Here is a 15,872-nt window from a genome sequence, read left to right as displayed (position 1 = left end):
CCGCGGTGCGGTGTGTCCCCCAGCACCTCCACGAAATATGCTTCCGCAACAGGGGGGGGTGGGACCGCTTCGCGGAGCCGCGGGGACGGCAGTGTCCGGTGTTGCATGTCTGCACCGGTACCCACTGCTCGTGTGCACTTTCTCAGGATGCTTCTATAGTCAGGGCCCCGGGCCAGACTGCGGCGGGTCCCCCGGTACTCTCAGGGTGGGGCCCTCTGATCAGGGGACAGGTCTTCTCCGGCTCAGTCTCGTACTCCAGGCCGGGGACTAGGAAAGTCCACTAGGCCCTGCGGTGCTTTCAGGAGCGCGATGCTTACGCGTCCTGCATGCTCTGCTCCCCCTGGTGGTCTGCAAATTGAATGTATTTTAAGTATCTAACCTTCCCTTTCGTTCTTACTTGCAGGTGCTGCTGTCGCTGGCGAAGCGCGTCATGCTGCGGTGCCAAGATGAAGATTTCAGCATCCCGGAAGATTTGAAGATGAGCTGCGGTGCCAGGATGAAGATGTCCGCAGTCCGGAAGGCTTGAAGATGAACTGCAGTGTCAAGAAGATGTCAGCGTTCCGGAAGCTTTGGAGAAGAATGTCAGGATCAACGAAGATGCGCACAGGTGAGAGCAGGTTCTCCAGTTGGTAAGTATGAAAGCAGGAAGCAGGATTTCCAAAGGTAAGTTTAATCCCAGGCAGCAGTGAGCGTTGCACTTCATGGAAATGCAGATTAACGCAAAGCGTCTGCCTCAGGGATCGGAGCAGCTTATATAGCTGTGATCATGGGCACGCCAACTAGGCCTGGCTTGCCTGCCACTGCTTGAGAGCTGGCACGTGCAAGGCAACCCAATAGCAGCTGCCGCCACACCCAAGGGTATGCGTGGGGCTGCTTTAGTGATGGAAGTTCCCATGTTAAATACGCCTTGCACCCAAAATGAAGTATTATGTCCAAAATAAAAGCATTCTTGTCCCAAGTAAATGTTCTTGCTTATTTTTTCATTCATGAACCTGGCGCCAAAGTGTGTATGTGGCCCTTGAATGTCTGTGTTCTTGGCCCGATGACCATGACTCAGAGTCATCCACCAGGGAACAACTCTTTGAAAGTTCCAGATCCGCTCCTTATGCAGGAGATTTTAACCCTGCTATCGAAAGGTGCTATAGAACCAGTACCTGTAGCAGAGAGGAACAAGAGTTGGTACTCCCCATCGGATGAAGGACTGAGACCCATCTTGGACTTAAGAGACTTGTTCAAGTTCCTCAGGAAGGGCAAGTTCAAGATGGTAACCCTTTCTCAGATCCTTCAGGCCTTTCAGCTTCAGGATTGGATGGTATCATTGGACCTTCAGGTGCCAATTCATCTCAAGCTCAGGAAGTACCTGAGGTTTGCAATTGGCGGTTCTCATTATCATTTTCGGGTTCTGCCATTTGGACTGAACCTCCGCCCAAGGGTTTTCACCAAACTGATGGCGGTTGTGGCAGCGAGTCTCAGGAGAGGGGGAATCCACGTTTTCCCCTACCTGGACGAATGGCTGATCAGGGCCAGTTCCCCAGAACAGGCCTTGGAACATCTCAGCTATACCTGCCACTCAGTTCACAGACTGGGCTTCTCCCTCAACTTCAAGAAGTCTCACATGATACCATCGCAAAGACTCCAATTCATTGGAGCAGTCCTGGATGCATCCTTGGGAAAAGCCTCGCCACCAGAGGTGAGGCCTCAAGACATTCTGCAGATGGTGACCAAATTCCATAATGCTCAGCATCTACCGGCCTTTGATTTTCTGAGGTTGCTTGGCCTCATGGCATCCTGCATTTTTCTGGTGCCAGAGGCTCGTCTGAGAATGAGATCTCTCCAATGGGCTCTCAGAACACAATGGTCACAATTCTCAGGAAGGATGTCAGACCTCCTACAAATCCCAAGCAGGGTCTCATTGTATCTTCAGTGGTTAGCCAGTTGGGAGAACATCTTGAAAGGAGAACCATTTTGGCAACCATGGCCGGAGATAACAGTAGTGACGGATGCCTCACTCACGGGTGAGGAGCCCATACCAACGATCTGACAATCAGTGGTCATTGGTCTCCATCAGAGTCCATACTACATATAAACCTTTTAGAGCTGAGGGCAATCAGACTAGCGCTGAAGGCCTTCCTGCCATCTGTACAGGGAAAGAGTGTCCTGATAATGACGTACAACACAGTGGCCATGTACTACTTCAACAAGAGAGGAGGTATAGGGTCACTACCACTGTGCAGAGAGGCAATTCAGCTCTGATTCTGGGCAATACAAGAAGGAATCTCTCTTTCGGCAGTTCATCTAGCCGGAGAGAAGAACACGACGGCGGACGCTCTGAGCAGGCAGAGCACAATCTTCCATCAGAGGGAACTCGCTCAGGAAGTCCTTCAAGAGATCTTCACCCTTTGTGGAACCCCTCAAGTGGATCTGTTCGCGACCGGTGCCAACCAGAAGTGTGAACTGTACTGCTCAAGGGAATTTCCCCCAAGAGGAGCTCTAGGAGACGCATTCGTCGTGGACTGGGAATTTCCACTCCTACACGCATTTCCTCCAGGCGCCATGTAATCAGGAGGTTAAGAAAGTTCAGGAAACACATGATCCTAATTGCCCCAGATAGGGCCAGGAGAACATGGTACCCGGACCTTCTGGGCATGTCCATCTGCCCTCCGATACGTCTTCCACAAAGAGAATACCTTGTCTCGCGAGAGGAGGGTCGGGTTCTCCATCCGGATATCAGGACACTCAGCCTTCATGCATGCTTTTTGAGAGGCTGAAATACAAGGATTGGGACCTCCCGGATGATGTAATGGCAACCAAATCTTTATACCGCTGCCGTTGGAATACGTTTTGCAGCTGGTGTAGAGATAAGAATGTTGACCCGTTTACTTGTAATACACCTATAGTGTTATCATTTTTGTAATATCTCGCAAATCTGGGGCCCCAGACTGGTACACAAGGGATATTTGGCAGCACTTTCTATTTTTAAGCGCTCTTCTGAGGAAGCCTCTTACTTTAATATACCTCTAGTGTACAATTCTTGAAAGGACTAACTCATGTTTTACTGCCAACTCCTTTTCAAGTCCCACTGTGGGATCTCAACTTAGTGTTAAAGTGTTTAATGGCAGCTCCTTTCGAGCCTTTACACTCCTGTCCCTTGAGACTACTAACTGTAAAAACAATCTTTTTAGTGGCAATTACTTCTGCCTGAAAGGTGAGTGAGCTACAGGCCTTCCTGCAAGCCCCATTATACTATCTTTTATAAAGACAAAGTGGTACTGAAAGTGAGGCCTACTTTTCTCCCCAAAATTGTTTCTGAGTTCCATCTCACTCAGAAGATAACGTTACCATCTTTTTATCCTCCACCACATCCTGTGAAGGAAGAGGAAAGGCTTGGCAGTCTTGACCCTAAACGTGCACTGAGCTTTTTACATCTCCAGAATAACAATATTAAGACAGGATGACCTATTATCTGTGGGCTGTTGCGGTCGCAAACTGGGTTTGGCAATTACCAAACAAACTCTATCCAGATATATTATTTTAACAATATTGTAATGCTACAAACTAGCGGGGGAATATCCGCCAGAACACCTAAGAGCTCATTCGTCCAGGGTCATGTCAACTTCTTCTGCTATACAGAGGGGAGTCCCAATAAGGGATATATGTGCAGCTGCCACATGGTCGTCTGTGCACACCTTCAGTAAACACTATAGTTCAGACGCTTCTTCGGGGCAAGAATCTGCATTTGGCAAAGCAGTGTTGCATTCGGTGCATACACAACCATGACAATTCATGTCACACTACTCCCTCGTACATATTGGTTAGACTGCTTTGGGAGTGTATCAAAGATAAGGAATACGTGGGAGGACACAATCCATTCGAAGAACAAGTTACTTACCCCCGGTAATGTTCTTTCGACTGGATGTTCCTCCCACATATTCCTTATTGCCCCTCCCAACCTACCCCGCAGTAGAATTTCCCTTGCATTTACATTCTGTGCTCTCTCAGGGGGAGGACCTGTCGAACACAATATTAGTGCTTCACTTGAAAAAAAACAGAACTGAGGCCAGCGGGCACTGCACTTGCTACATATAGCAGCGGCGACATCGAGATGGAGGCCTCTGAGCGACATAGTCAAAAAGCATCGACGCACAGCGACCTCTGCTGGAAAACAAAATTCCGAAGCAGCAAAGCTGGGATATTCGCAATATCAAAGATAAGGGCGGAACATCCAGTCGAAAGAACGTTACCAGGGGTCTTCTTAAATATCCTAGCCCAAGCAATAACTGTAGTTCTGACAGAATCAAAGGTACAGAAATCAACATACCCCTCGCTATGTATCTCTCTAATGGTAGGTGAACGACCGCTTAGCCAGTACCCAGCAAAGTGGGCTTGGGAAGACAAATATTACAGTTCAAAATCAGGTGCCGCCAAGCCCCCATACTCATATGGCTCGGTCAGTTTCTGCCAACTAATTCTTGCCACTTCGGAGCCCCAGACAAACATAGAAGCCAATGTCCTCAGCCTAGTGCAAAAGGCCTGACCAGGCCAAATGTGCATGCTACCTACCCATATAATGAAATCGTCAGTTTCACCCAAAGCACCAGCTTGGTGGTCAGTTGCTGTAAATAGGATTCATAGTTGTCGATGTATAAAGATTGTCGACTCACGGACACCATAATTCCCAGATATCTAAAATTTGCGGGAGACCTGTCGGCCGAACTGTAGATGGTGTAAGGGGAAACATTTCTGATTTATAATTATTTATTCTATATCTAGAGTATCTGAAGAATTCATGTACATCCCTCATAATTAGGACTAAGTTCTGCTCCGGGTCCTGGACATGAAGTAATGTGTCATCCGCGTATAAGGAGATTATCTGGGGTGTACCGTTTATCCTGATACCTCTGCGTCCATGTACCTTTCTGATTAAGGCAGCCAGCGGTTCAATAGTAAGTGCAATTAGTAGGGGACACAGGGGACAGCCCCAAAATGGCGTAGTACATAGAACAAGTAGCGCCATGAATCCGAATCAAAAGCCTTTTCAGCATCTAAGCCACCCTCGACCGCTTTAGCCCAGGGATTCACTTGTGCCATTACACAGAACAAACAACATAGGTTTCGAGCAGTGTACCTAGTGGGTATGAAGCCCGACTAGTCCGGGTGCACCAGTTGGGGCAGGAACGGGAGCAGCCACATCACAAGAATTTTCGCAAAAACCTTGGCGTTAGTATTAATTAGGGATAACGGTGTATATGACACCACATCTTGGGGAGGCCTATGGAGCTTGAGTAGAACTGTGATGATGGCTTCCCGCATGGACTGTGGGAGCGCACCCCCATCCAAGGATTCCTCCCATTCCACCAGCAATCTGGGTGTCCGATTCTGCCAAAACTCCCTGTATAGTTCTATCCCCAACCCATCTGACCCCGGGGCCTTCCCAGCAGCTAGTGACTTCACTGCACCTTCAATCTCCTCTATTGTGAGGGGATGTCAATTGCAGACAGATATCTGGAAACGTCATCCTGTGAGACCTTCTCACAGTTAGAATAGAGCATGGAGTAAAAACTGGAAAATGTTTCACTAATATCTTTCTCACTCACCAACACAGGGTTGCCAGGGGCGCGAATACTGGTAATAGGATGTCGATGGTTCTCGGCCTTAACAAGTATAGCTAACAATCTGCTGGCTTTATCCCCCTTGCTGTAGTAGGAATGGCCATGTGTAGATCCTCCCGGTCTGCTAACGTATCAAGCCTACCTAACATTTCCTGGATCTGTCCCAGAGTACAATCGCCCCGGGACCTGCTATAATCGTTCTCAACTTCTCTGAGCTGGCACTCCATACGACACAGCTCCCACCTAATGCTCCTGAGTGACCAAGAGGATTTAGCCATAATAATACCTCTTATCCATACTCTAAATGTCTCCCATAGAGTTGAGTGTGTACGGACAGAGTTCTCATTGATACAAAAAAATGCAGCAATTTCAATATGTAAGGATTCATCTACATTGGAGCCTCTCAGGAAAGAGGAAGACATTCTCCAGCGAGGATTTTGCTTAGGATAACCAACAAACTCCAGGGACACCGGGGTAACATGTGCAAGTCAAAATGTGGAATTTTTAATGCAGTTGAACAATATGTGCAATTTCGAATGACATGACATGCAGTAAAAAAGGAAAAGCAGAATAAAGGTGTTAGACTTTTACTGTGACATGTACAGGTGAGTAATGGGAATTTAGCAAGGCATTTCAACAATATGTGCAGTTTAACAATGACAGAATAATTGATTCAAACGTTACTGTGTCTTTTAGTGATGGAGAATATAATATGGAAGTTTGTGTGTATGAGACTAGTATCATTGACCATTAAACTGAACATTGCCATGACAAATGAAAGAGCAATTAGGAAACTAAGGGTTGGAGTTATTTGTAGATGTGCTGGACATAATGGTGGATAATGAAGTAGAAGAATTAGGTGTTTGTGGCAGAATCTGTTGCATTGTGGAATGGAAGATTTGTATCAGATTTGGTTTGTATTTGTTGTGCAGATTGGCCCTCGTGGAGAATGGCATGCCAAGCGTTTCGTTGTGTGGCTTGGGGTTGCCAGTAATTGGAAATTGATGAAGCATTTTTGTGTCCAGTCACAGTTATTATTTCTCTGGTTTCCAGCCCAGCATTGGAAAGCAGTTGGATTGTGGTGACACGAATGCAGTGATTGGTGTATACTTTACTTAGATGGGCACATTCACTGATGCGTTGCATGAAATCGCCAAGAGTGTTTTACCCAGTGGACAGTTGGTGTGCCAAATTTGTTCATATTTGCATTGGTTTTGGATGAAGCGACGAGGCATTACAAAAAAGCATGCTGCATCCAATGCTAATTTTTAGATGTAAAGGAGGAGAGATTTCACTGGACAGTTGCGATCGGTAGCAATAGCGTACATTCTTCCTCAAAGGTTATTTCGTTGTTGGTCAAATAGTTTGTGGTGGTTCTTGGTTAACTCGTTGTATGTGAGTGTGGCATATTGTTTGCCATTTTCATCTGTTAGTACTTGGAAAGCATTTGGTGGCAGTAGATGAAGACCTTCACGTCCTCTTCTTGCGAAATGAATTGGTATGTCAAACTATACTTTGTATCGGAATGTTTGTGGAAAGGCGGTATTGAAAATGCTGCATGAACGTAACTTGGAAAGATCGCTAGAGGTTATTGGTGATTTATGTTGAGCCTGGTCTTTTTCATTTTGGTACAGTTTTTTGATTATGGCGATGAATACATTGTTGGCAGCAGTAAAATCTTCAGTTTGCATGATGTTAATATTTCTGCTGAATGCTGGATTGTTGAGGTGACGGTTTATACCGTATCGTAGAGAGATGAGACTTTGTGGTTGGTATTCTGTACCATGCACTCTGCGCACCTCAGCATAAAATGAGCATAGCCGGAAGGCCAGAGTATGAGTGGCTGCATCTCAAAAGAAGTTAAGTATCCTTTTTGTGTGAGCCAGCCTTTTAATGTGTCAACTGCCCATTTGGTTGCACATTGTGTGTTTTGCTCACATCGATTCATTTCCAATAAATCAAGGTCTTCATTTGCCACTGAAATATGTCTGCTTGCAATGTTACCTGTGGGCTCTGTATTCATGTTTCTTTGTGAGTTTGTAGTGCCGGTTGGTCCTTCTTCAGTTTCAACGGAGCTCTCATGTAGCCACTCAGCTATGGAAAGATTACCGGTAATGGAGAAGTTGATCACTGTGCTGTCGACTGACATTTTTTTATGGCTACCTACATAGTTTGTAAATGATTGGAACGTCAGGCGAAAGCTGTTAACGGTAAAAGCGGCGGCTATTTTGGAAGCCGCAGCGCCTTGTGGCGGCCTTGCAGGTTCTGCAAGTTCATTCACAGAAATGGCAGTGTACGGCGGTGAGTAAGGAGGCTTTCGGCACCGGCGCGAGATGGACGCTAATGCGTACAAGGGGTGACACTGTGGTAAGGCTTGCAATTGAGCCAATCCACGTTTAGTGTTTCCCGTCGCATCGGCGCATCCAGCAGCAAAATAAATTTATAAGCTGTATATATGATATCTATTTTTGTCTGAACTCCTTCTTGTACATCTTCACATTTATAGTGTTTTTGTATTTCCTTGGACACAATAGAAATTACCTGGGCCTACTATAATCAATAAGTAGTCCCGCCCTCAAAACGTTACACGTCAGAACAGACCCCCTTTGTTAACCAAGTATTACCAGCCCATTGTTCTGCCGTAGGTGGGCTATCCCTCCAGTTACCAGCACCGGGTGATAATGTCAGAATATTGAATGGTAGATAGAGGTTTGTAATACAATGCCCAATTTTCAAGCATGTCGATATCAATTTAATAAATAAACCCTGCTCAAAATGTCTAATTTGCTTGGAAAATGTTGTGGAGCAGAGGAGTCGGGATGCATGAAAGGCATAGGCAAAGGGGTTGGGCTTGGGGTCCTCTCAACCCTTAACATTGCGCCAACTGAATATTTGTGCTTGGAAAGTATTTGGGTAGAAATCACTTAGAACCATGTTAAAATGAATAGGCGAGCAAATATTTTGTGCATCAGGTACAATAGTTGAAAATCTGAATATTTGTTCTTTTCTCTTTTCTGTGTTGAGGCCAGTAAATATGTACATCTTTATTTCGTCAAGGAATTTTATGACATGGAACCTACTTGCCAAATATGTTGCCATGGTTCGATCTGAACTGATCACATAACTTTTCAGAGAGCTTCCAAGCTGACACCTGTTTGTTTTCTTGTGCTCTCTTTTCAGATTCATGGTTCCCAAGGATCATTACGGGTCGACAATCAGAACTCCTTGGGAATTAGTGAATTTGGAACTTCTGTGCCCATATTTTCCCAAACACAGACAGATCGGTACCAGGAAGCCTACAGAGAAATGTTCCGGCACTTTCTCAGAACGCTTAAAGGTTAGAAATATTATGTGTGCATTAAGAGTTTATATTTGGACTGGTGTTCACACTTCTTAATCCGAGATCAGTGCAGGCAAGGATCTAGCCAACTGAATTTAAACACCACCTTTTCAACTTCACCTCAAAATGAACCACTGTAGCAATTTTTGGAATGCAAGTTAGGTTTTGAAGTTTATTTTTATGATGTGTAAAGTATGGAGTTTGGGAGCTTTTCCCATCCAGAGTTTGCTAGTGTAATATCTGAAATGTTGTCCCTTCATCTATATCACAAAATATACTATTTAAAATATCTATTCGTAATTTTGAAGCAGTGAAATCACATTTAAATGTATCTTCATTGGGAAGAGATGTAGACTATGACCGTCTCCAACATTTGGCACACTTTGAGTTTTCAAAGTCCACTTTCTTTGAATGTGCGTAAGCTTTTAAACTACCAGTTAAGAGAAATACCAAAGCATTTTGTGCAGACTCATTATGCATCTATTCTTCGTAGATTAGCCATTGACTAATTGAAACCATTCTTTGTTTCATGGTCAAGGTAGTTTATTTTGTCCATCATATAATTTCAATTTTCTTTTAATGTGTTTGTGCTCACAGTTGAAAATGAAAGAAAACATACTTTGTTTTCAAAATGTTGTAAATACATACAAGATAAATCACTGACTCTGAGTAAGCCAAAAGGCTTGATCATTGAATATAGCGGCTATTTGTTAGTCCATGTATGTTTTGGTTACTAAGGCTTTTACTCCTTCCAGCTATCTTAGAGGAATTAGATGCACTATACAGGCTGGGTGACCCACAAGAAATATGTTGTCCTTTACAGTGTAATTGTTCTTCTGGCCTGTGGGATTGTAATACTGGTGAAAGTAAGCAGCTGCCTTGGCTCAATTGGTACATCATAGAGACAAGAATCGTTTGTGTGTAAATCTCGGCACAGTTTCAAAGCTTGGTGGGTTATAGTTGTGCCATATTATGTATATTAATAACTAAAGGTTTAGGTAATGTCTGCTTTTGTGAGAAATTGCATCTGCCCTCAAGTCAAGGGTAGGCAACCAGTGGCTCTTCATATGTTTTGGCCTATAACTACCATCAACTCTAGCCAGTGTGGTATACTCATGTGGATCTCCAAGTCTTTTTTTTCTTCTTAAGGGTGACTTCTACACTTTTGTTTTACTCTACTGGGAGACTGAAACCTAAAACGTATAACCTCCACGCTCTGTGTTTCTCATTAAAAAGACAGACACACTACCCTATTATAGGGGACTCTGTCTCCAGAAGGCGACAATATAACATATACCTGGTGTAAAGGTGCAGAGGTAGGAGACAGACACAAGAGTGTTCATTTGATTGATATCCACCTTTATTGAAAGAGCTGGTTGGGGAAACTCCTAACTTTCCCTAAATCTAGGAGGGGTTTCTCTGCCTCAAAGAAACGACCTAGTGTATGTTTCATAATGTTCAAAATCAAGTTCTCCGTCCCATGTCCAAAACCTAATCTGACCCTCACAATCTAATCTAATAAAAGGGAAAGAAAAGGGGAAGATGTCTCTTGGCTGGCATCCTGCAGGCTAGCCTTTATAATTCAAAAGCAAAGTTCAAAAAATAAAATTCTACTTCACTCGGGAAGCTTGTTTCTCCTTTCTTGTGTCTTTTCTTTAGGACATCTGCTTTAGTCCAATTCCAACAATTAACCAGGATAAAGTTCCAAACCAGGATATTCACAATTATTAAGGTTCCAATAAATCCAAAGAAGGGATTGCTTGCACTCTTTATGAGTCCCTTTATGCTTTTTCTTAGTGAAGGTTCATTGTTGGGCTTGAGTTTGACTCACAGCCTTGGTGTACTCACCTGCAAAGGTGTATGTTTTCTGTTTCAGTAGCCCAGTATACTTGGTTCACTAGTCTGCCAAGTATTATTTGTTATGCTTTTCCTTACTTGTGCTGCCTTTTATTGCCCCGGTAGCTAGGGTTCTCTCATGTCTTTTTTTATTTACTGGTACTTCTAATGCTTACAGGCTTCCCAATGTAAAGGGGTGTGTTCTCCCCTTGATCCTTTTCTTGGGTTCCCACTGTTCACAATTCCAAAAGGGGTATGTGTCTTCCCTTTTGCTTTAATTGCTCAATATTCGCCAGCTTTGGTTCATTTTACTGCCAAGGGCCTCCTCATTGCTCCCTTCCAGCCAGTGCCCTGTAAACACCTACCTTTGGCTAAGCTTGTGCCAGGGTTTTGGAGCTTCTTAATGGATCTTTGTCTCCTGCTCTTCGCACCAACACCTCAGCTCTCCTGGTTTCTTCCTCGCTCCGACCCAGGTTTGGTGACTGCAGAGCTTCTTCTCTGCCGAACTGATTCACTGGAGTGGCGTCTGCAGGGCTCTGCTTTCCCGATCCGCGTCTACAACGTCTCTACTGTGGATTGTCGCTCTGCGACTTCAGAGTCGCGGTACCTGCAAGGTTCGTCTGCTCCAACTCTGATCTGAAGTGCCTCCAATTCATTAAGTTACTCACAGGAATTCTTTCTCCATCCTTCTCCCGAACTGCTGTTTGCTGCAGAGATGCCGAGTCAGACCAGGCATTTGGGACTTCATTTCAGATGTCCCAGTGACTCTGTCTCCAACTCTCTTTACTTGTTGGCTTCTGCCACTTTCTCTGTTGCCATCGGCTTCCATGACCGCTCTGTTCCGTACTGTGTCTACTACCCCCCAGGTCTCGTCCTTTTTCCCTTTTATTGTTTACATTGGTTTAATTGAAGGGCCAACAACTAGAGCGTTAAATACAGTTCTCATGTCCTCCTCTTCCATCCTCATAGGGCCTCCTTGTTCACTACATGATCTTTGTCGCTCTTCCTAGTCGCAGTATTATCCATATATTTTACAGGGGTCATCTTGCAGAAATACATCGGTTTATGTACTATGTGAGGACTAGGAATAGGTGGAGTTGTGGAAACGTTAAGAAACGCCTTGGTTTGGGTACGGGAGCAGCATTTCTTCTGGTGATCAAAGGGACGAGACACTCTGATTCACACTGGATATTTATTATATTAAAACTGCACACATAGTCTTGCCATATTCGCTGAGCCCTACTGGGCCTAGTGTAAAATGTGCTGATTTTAAAAGCGGCTTAAAGAAATACCCATTTTCCCAATAGACAGCACTTTTTTAGCTTTGTTTGGCCTTACACGAGAGAAAGCACCAGGCAGGTCTCTGGGACTTCAGAGACAATTGGCCTAAAACCTTAAACTGGACATTGTGTTACGTTTCCTGGTGATAGTGAAGCACAGTTTTCTTCTTTGAATGTTTCTGTACATTTGTGTGATAAGGAGGAATTTGTAATTAAATTAGCTTAAATTGTGCTTCCCTCTGCTTATGTCAGTATGCAGCACCTCCAGGAAGATAGTAAAGAAAGTCCCACATAACTCCAACACTGCCCACAACAATAATGCAGACACGATCAGGGTAAGGGACAGCGTAGGGCCCATTCCAATAAGTTAAAGGCTTTCAGTGAGCCATTCAAACGCCCTATCCATAATCAGAACTAAAACGTATAAAAGAAAGCCTTTCCATTTGAGGGAACGCTGTTACAAGACCGAAACACATTTCTTTTCCCGGCACAGATGCCGGCGAATTCATTCTCCACTGTGACTCGAACTTGCACAGTTCACAGAAGCCCTGCAGTTATAAAGTCATGCTTGTTGGACGTGCAAGTGAATGAACTGAACACTCCCTCTTGTTCAGCATTTCTGGGATTACAAACTTGCAAATTTCCTGCTACGTAGGAGCTGTACATGTAATGAACAACTTCCAAAACTTACCAGTAGGGGTGCAAATGAGGTTGCAAATGAAAATTGACATTGAAAAATACATTTATGAACTGCCTCCTAGGCAAAACATTTGAACGAAACGCATGAGATGAAATGTTTTGATGTCAACAGACCAGCTACAATAAAAGTGTACTTGATCACAGTAAATGACAAGACCCCAAAATAATTATCTTCATTTACATGGAAGAAAACAGCAATCTGTATTAAATGGAAAACAGTCAATCTGGGATACAAAGCACAGCATTTTATAGAAAATTAGCACCCGGCGAGGAGGGTTTGGGGTGTGGCCTCACAGCCAATCAGGAGACTCAGAACCGGGGGCATTACCACATGGTAAAGCCCCTGATCCAAGCCTCCTCGGAGAGAGTGGCTGCCATCTTCCCCACCAAGACTTTTGCCCGACGCTGCTGTGTCCCTCACCAGCGTCGGGAACACGCGATGTTCTCAGTGCAGCCCTGTTGCGGCAATGACTGACATGGAAAGGGAGAAGGGACTTTGTGTAGTTCCCTTCTCCCTCTTCCATGGCAGCTGTTGTGGATCGTAGATTTTTTTCAAGTTGAGAAACAGCAAACATGTGTTTTCTCAATGTGGAAAAAAACGTATTAACATCCTAGTATAACATGCCGGGATTCTAATAGCAATAAACTCCTGGCTGCAGGGGCATTAACAGTCAGGTAATGCCTGGGGCTACCGTTAAGGCCCTCGCTTCGATTGGGCCTATAACGTATGCCACAGAGCATTATCTGACCGTTGATCCCCCCCAGCACTGGTTTTATTGCTTAATTAAAAAACAGAATTAGCACCTACATTATTTCTGCTCTTTTCATGAACCCTACAGAGACATGAAGTGTAGATTTCTATCCACAGGAGCCTGATTTCAAAAATGATATAATACCCCTGATTAAAGAACAACATAAAACATGGCAATGTGGAAAAGAAGGTGACTTATGAATGAAACAGCAACTTTAGGCTGGAAAGTAAAGTTACATTTTCTCTAACCCCAGCAACAGTGCTGGGGAGAAGTTTTCCTAAAGAAGTAAAACCCAGGACTCTGAGGCTGGGCTATGCATTGTATGACACTTCTTGGGGACACCAAAGGAACACATGTTCTCTTTGTTCTCAAAATGCAGACCTTGCAAGGAAAATAAATGCTTCTTATTAAAAACCTCAATTTGTCACTGAGTCTAACAAACAATTCCCCAAGTAATCAACAACTTTCATCAAACAGGTCTTCCATTAAGGATGCAATTTACGCTTACTCAGACATGAAGTCTGGCATTTGTGACAACCTGCTATCATAAAAGTGGCGAGCAACTGAACTTCAAATAACTTTCTGACCAAGAGTCCTGTGACAACCACCCTCACAGGCATGCATCATAAATGGCCCACTCTGAGTCTCAAAGAGAGTGATACCACATGACCTGTTGCAAGGCCAGGAATTTGAAATACCACCAATATTTTGTGAACCATCACATAAAAAGGAAAATAATTGCATTTTAAATGTTTACATACAGGATCACATTCTTCTTGAATATCTTGTTCTAGGAATGATGTAGAAAAGTACTTTAAAAAAAAATGGTTCAGGGTGAAAAACTATCAGCTGAATGTAAAATGATAGATTTTTTATAGTTGTTAATTACACAAATGATAAGAATGTAGAATGTTTTGCACAGAAACTTTGCACCTCAGTGATTAATACACCCTAGCTTCCGTGCCGGCTTAGCCAATATTCTGAGATGGGAATGGAATATTTGTGTGAACGTATCAGAGAATCAGAGACTAAAAGAAGCAAATCTGTCACACACACATCACATGTCGTGCCGAGATGAGACTCACATTATTTGATTCACCTTGGTGAGAGCCATCTGGCTGACTAATTAGTAACTTAATCATATGTGAGGAACATAATGCTTTAGAAAATTACAATTGTTTAATGTAGAAATCTCCAAGATGACATCATATCAGATAGTAGGGAAACTGGGTTTAGATGTTACTCCCATAAGACTGCCCTCTGTATTAATATGTCCAATGAGTACAAAAGAGATGGTTTAACAAGGTGCCACTTTTGAACACAATTCAATCACATAGATTGACCAATCAAAATTGAGAAATGATACACACATCTAAAGGGAGTACTTTCTAATGTATAAAAGACCAAACTCATAGATTGAAGGGCACTGACACACTCGCTGATGGACTGACTGCAGTGGGGATTGACTGGAAGAAGGATATAGAAAGAAGACTTGACAACAGGAAGAAGAATAGAATAGATTGCTGTCCTTTGATTACATCTTCAATTGCTGGCAGACCATTGTGATGGACTTATATGGATTTCAATCACAGGCCTAGCTGAGTGGGGAAGGAAGTAGACAGGCCCTATACAGAAGGAGAGAAACCAGGCTTTGGGGGGCAGCTGATCAATCTTTCTGACTGATAGCCACCTGGCTGTGAGACATTCAAAAGATATTCCTATGTAAGTATTAATGCCAAGGGGAAATACAATTCTGAAGGGAGGTATACTCTGAAGGGGAATAGCCCAGCCCCTTTTATTTGTGAAAGTACTGGTGGGGGGCTATATCAAGTGACTGTACATCATGGGAAATTAGTAAATGGTTCTGAAGTGTAAGCACATCTGGAAGCTTTGAATTTGAACAAATGGATCCGAATGGTGCGCGTATTATGAAATCACTGACACCTTTTCTGTGTAATCTGCATTTACCAATTGGGAGCCATATAATATATACTTTGCACATGACTAGAAAAATAATGTAATTGAAGCCATTCCCTGGTTATATCACAGAGCAGGCTCTGGTCATTGGCTCTGAACCACCTTAGGAAATAGGCAGAGGGTTTTTAACTGCCACAAGTTTTCCCACTTTAAGTTGGCAATTATAAAATGACAGTTGTGCATTAATGCAATAGAAGCAGCATTGAAGGGAACCTAGCAAACATACATGCTAAATACACATTTTTATTTTTGCAAGCGATTCACAGGCAGGATTGTCAAGTCGTCTGTCTTTAAATTGTGGGAAGTAAAGACATTTAGACAAGTAGAGGCAGGGATGTTCTGATTTAATGTTGTTTTCTTGAAGATGATAGCATTGTGC

General features: G+C 43.6%; 1 protein-coding gene across 3 annotated transcripts in view; it reads left to right on the top strand.

Moving 5' to 3' along the window:
- The window catches only part of LOC138472193 (inositol 2-dehydrogenase-like), a 457,962-nt gene that overhangs the window by 396,220 nt on the left and 45,870 nt on the right, over positions 1-15,872 (top strand). For 2 of the 3 annotated variants that reach the window (XM_069610239.1, XM_069610240.1), the window contains one exon: positions 8,790-8,946. The exons of the other annotated variant lie outside the window; for it this stretch is intronic. In XM_069610239.1, coding sequence (XP_069466340.1) covers positions 8,790-8,946 — 157 coding nt within the window. The remainder of the gene's footprint in view (positions 1-8,789; positions 8,947-15,872) is intronic. 3 annotated transcript variants of the gene reach the window in all.

Source organism: Ambystoma mexicanum, chromosome 8, assembly GCF_040938575.1.
Source record: "Ambystoma mexicanum isolate Mex_15411 chromosome 8, UKY_AmexF1_1, whole genome shotgun sequence".
Classification (NCBI taxonomy): Eukaryota; Metazoa; Chordata; class Amphibia; order Caudata; family Ambystomatidae; genus Ambystoma; species Ambystoma mexicanum.
The sequence above is the reverse complement of the archived record's forward strand: the minus strand, read 5'-3'. Positions and strand labels throughout refer to the sequence as shown.